The sequence below is a fragment of the Etheostoma cragini genome, chromosome 5 (assembly GCF_013103735.1).
Source record: "Etheostoma cragini isolate CJK2018 chromosome 5, CSU_Ecrag_1.0, whole genome shotgun sequence".
In the NCBI taxonomy this organism is placed as follows: Eukaryota; Metazoa; Chordata; class Actinopteri; order Perciformes; family Percidae; genus Etheostoma; species Etheostoma cragini.
This window is the reverse complement of record NC_048411.1, coordinates 26,099,440-26,103,246: the sequence shown is the minus strand read 5'-3', so window position 1 is coordinate 26,103,246 and position 3,807 is coordinate 26,099,440. Positions and strand designations below refer to the sequence as shown.

Genomic DNA, 3,807 nt, shown 5'->3' with positions numbered 1-3,807 from the left:
AAGTCATAGTATAGCATTTCATAAGTCACAGTATAGCAGGTCATAAAAAGTCATAGTATAGCATGTCATAAGTCATAGAATAGCATGTCATAAAAAGTCATAGTATGTAATATAAATTCATAGTATAGTATTTCTAAAAAAAGTCATAATATAGCATGTCACAAGTCATAGTATAGTATGTCATAAAGGTCATAGGATAGTATATCATAAAAGTCATAGTATAGTATATCATAAAAAGTCATAGTATAGTATATTATAAAAGCCATAGTATAGCATATCATAAAAAGTCATAAAAAACGTCATAGTATAGCATGTCATAAAAAGTCATATTATAGCATTTCATTAGTCATAGTATAACATTTCGTAAGTCATAGTATAGCATGTCATGAACAGTCATAGTATGTCATAAAAAGTCATAGTATAGTATATCATAAAAAGTCATAAAAAAGTCCTAATATAGCATGTCATAAAAAGTCATAGTATAGCATGTCATAAAAAGTCATAGTATGGCATGTCATAAGTCATAGAATAGCATGTCATAAAAAGTCATAGTATGTCATATAAATTCATAGTATAGTATTTCTAAAAAAAGTCATAATATAGCATGTCATAAGTCATAGTATAGTATGTCATAAAGGTCATACGATAGTATATCATAAAAGTCATAGTATAGTATATCATAAAAAGTCATAGTATAGTATATTATAAAAGCCATAGTATAGCATATCATAAAAAGTCATAAAAAAGTCATAGTATAGCATGTCATAAAAAGTCATAGTATAGCATGTCATAAGTCATAGTATAGTATGTCATAAAAAGTCATAGTATAGCATGTCATAAGTCATAGTATAGCATGTCATAAAAAGTCATAGTATAGTATGTCATAAAGGTCATAGGATAGTATATCATAAAAGTCATAGTATAGTATATCATAAAAAGTCATAAAAAAGTCATAGTATAGCATGTCATAAAAATTCATAGTATATAATTTCATAAAAAGTCATGTGTATGTCCTAAAATTCATAAAAGGTCATATTGTAGTATGCCATATATATAGAGGTTCACTCCTCAACGCAGCCTGCGGCCCTTAGCTGCATGTCAAATGTCATAAACTCAAAAGTCATAGTATAAATGATAGAAACAAAATGTTTTTCACTGAGCAATAAGTACTACTTGCACATTTATTTTGAAAGTTATTTATTTCTTGGTGGAATTTTAAGCTATTCATTTTGTACCAAAATTCGATACTTTGAAACATAATGTAACATTTATCTTCAATTACCAGCGCCATTTCTTGATGAAGTCTGTGCGATGCAACAGAAATCTTAACGGTTTTGTATATATAAACACAATAAAAACAAAGAAAAACTCCTGAAACACCCCCTGTTTACAACCTGCTTTAGCTTAGCCACAGTAACTCTGTCCTTGGGTTTCATGAAAGGTGCTGTATAAATAAGTCATCATTTTTGTTTTGAATACGTTATATACACTTCCATGATCAAAACATTTAACAAACCCACCGAGACACTCAATACTTTTAAACATTTTTTATTAACTTTCTCTATTAAACACTACTAATTCATAACAAATGGTTCCTCTTTCCATTTTTAACAGTCCAAATACAAATGAATGAACAAAAAGAAGGAAAAAACAAAAAACAGTACACCATAAATCACAACAGCACTCTCTGTTGAGGGAGGAGCAGTCAAGGCAAAGCAGACATCAGTCGTTCAACATCATACGCTGAGCTAGTACCTTGAAAATTAAGTCTCATACAAACTTGTATATAAAAATAATAGTTAAGCAAATACCTGAGGACTACTTAAGCATGTTATGTACCTATTACAAAATTAAATAACAATAAAATAATAGTAAATATCGGCATGAGGACATAATGTGACTACACAAATATATTTATAAATAAAACAAATATGGAAGAAACTGTATTTTTTATAATATGAAAATAAAAACAAAAGGGATATCATTTAGCACATTTAGCGTTTCAACAGAAATCCTCAGTGCACATTATTCGACCACACAAAATCCATTCACTTTTCGGACTGAACCACCAGGGGGCAGCACAAGCACACTCATTTTCTACAGTAGAGCAGGAACAAAAGGTGAAACTGAATGGTAGCCTACAGCCCGGCTTATCTTCTCAGCAGCAGTGGGGCTATTTTAACACTAATTATCAGGAACAACAGGGAACACACCTGCATCACACCTTCCATTTAAACTCACTGCTAAAGGCCTCAGCAACGAAGTGCTCGTCAGAGCATCCAACAGTCTTTCTCAAAAACCCCAAGTCCTATGTAGGAAAGATACGGGGGTTTCAGATGCCATTTAACCAAAGTGTTTCTCGTATGGTTGAAATTTACTGAGTGTGGGGTGTCAAATATAAACTTGTTTCTTCCTGCTTAAGAAAATCACAAAGATGATAACCACACAAACAAAAAATATATCTTTAAAATGCAGCCAGTGCATTTTCTTACACATCACAATCAACAAAACCTTCAGGAAAATAACTTGAGATATACTCAAAGGAAGGAGACAAAATAAAACTACAAGTGATGGCTAGCTTAATGTTAAACTGTGTTCCAGGCAAGTTTTGAGTTTTCCGTACAAAGAACGCTGGCTTATGAAACCAGCGAGTAAAGCGTTTCTGTTGAGTTAGCCAACCAGCAGCTAACTCTGTAGCTTGAGTGAGAAAAAACAACTTGTTGAAAACTAGCGGGGTAGACAAACAACCCCAACAAACTCCATTTACACTCACAGAAGGTTTATCGGGGTGAAATGCTTCAGAAAAGAAACATGGCACCCCTTGGCTTTTACTGTGAAGGTTTGTAGCATTTCTCTTAAAAAAAGACTACAAAGTCATACAAAGAGGAAAAACAGCTGTCCTGAAATATACAGAACAAAGAGCGAGAAGGAGAGGAAAAGCAGAGCTTAATAGAAATCTGAAGCTGGGGTGAACACAAAAGATCCTCGTCAGCCAAAGAAGAGATTGTCGTTTCCCTTCCAACACGGGGATACTTCGTTTATACAACGTCGGCGTTGACAGGGCCCGGCTCGCTTGTCTGGGGTTTGTCGTCATTCTGATTTCTTCAGATTAGAAGATTAGACCCTGCTTAGCAGACTGGATCTGTGGAGACATGAAAAAACCAGCTGTTAGTCAGGCTCATCGCATGATGCTAACTGAAAGAATTCAGAGCGTGCATACCTCCACCACCGCAGCTCATAAAAGCAAATAATTATTAATACTAGGCTAAAGTATAGTTCAATAGCTGATCAACTTGGTTTACAATACACTTATTGTTTTTACCGCAAGTGAACATCACCACCTTTTATAAGGCACTTAAGATGTGGTTGTAGCTCAAAACTGTTGTGAAGTTGGGTTTGAAACTTAAATTTGGTAGGCTGACTTTTGTTTTTTAGTTTGTTTTTTATGGTGTACTAATGTTACAAATTGGGCAACCACTAAGAACATCTACCCTTGCCCTCGCGATTATATTTTTAGAAGAAAAAAGAAAATTGAAAAAAGCTAAATCTAAGTGGCATCAACAGTTTGTCTTTAGTAGTGGATTTCCAGACACTTCGATCTGAGCATCAAGTTTTGCTGACGCAGCTTGGCTAGAATAAAGTGACAGATCGTGGCGCAGTGGAGGCAAAGCTCAGGGGGATGCACAAAGGGTTGGCACACACACATGCACGCAAACACACACACACACACACGCACGCATTACAATCTGTTCAGTGAGTTAAGCTTTGGGGAAACTGTTTAGACAAGTTTAAAAAGAATATATATAT

General features: G+C 34.2%; 1 protein-coding gene across 3 annotated transcripts in view; it reads right to left on the bottom strand.

Moving 5' to 3' along the window:
• Positions 1-1,532: 1,532 nt before the first annotated feature.
• The window catches only part of rasgef1ba (RasGEF domain family, member 1Ba), a 113,738-nt gene continuing 111,463 nt past the window's right edge, over positions 1,533-3,807 (bottom strand). For all 3 annotated transcript variants that reach the window (XM_034872894.1, XM_034872895.1, XM_034872897.1), the window contains one exon: positions 1,533-3,142. In XM_034872894.1, the coding sequence (XP_034728785.1) occupies positions 3,110-3,142 (33 nt within the window). In that variant the 3' untranslated portion in view covers positions 1,533-3,109. The remainder of the gene's footprint in view (positions 3,143-3,807) is intronic.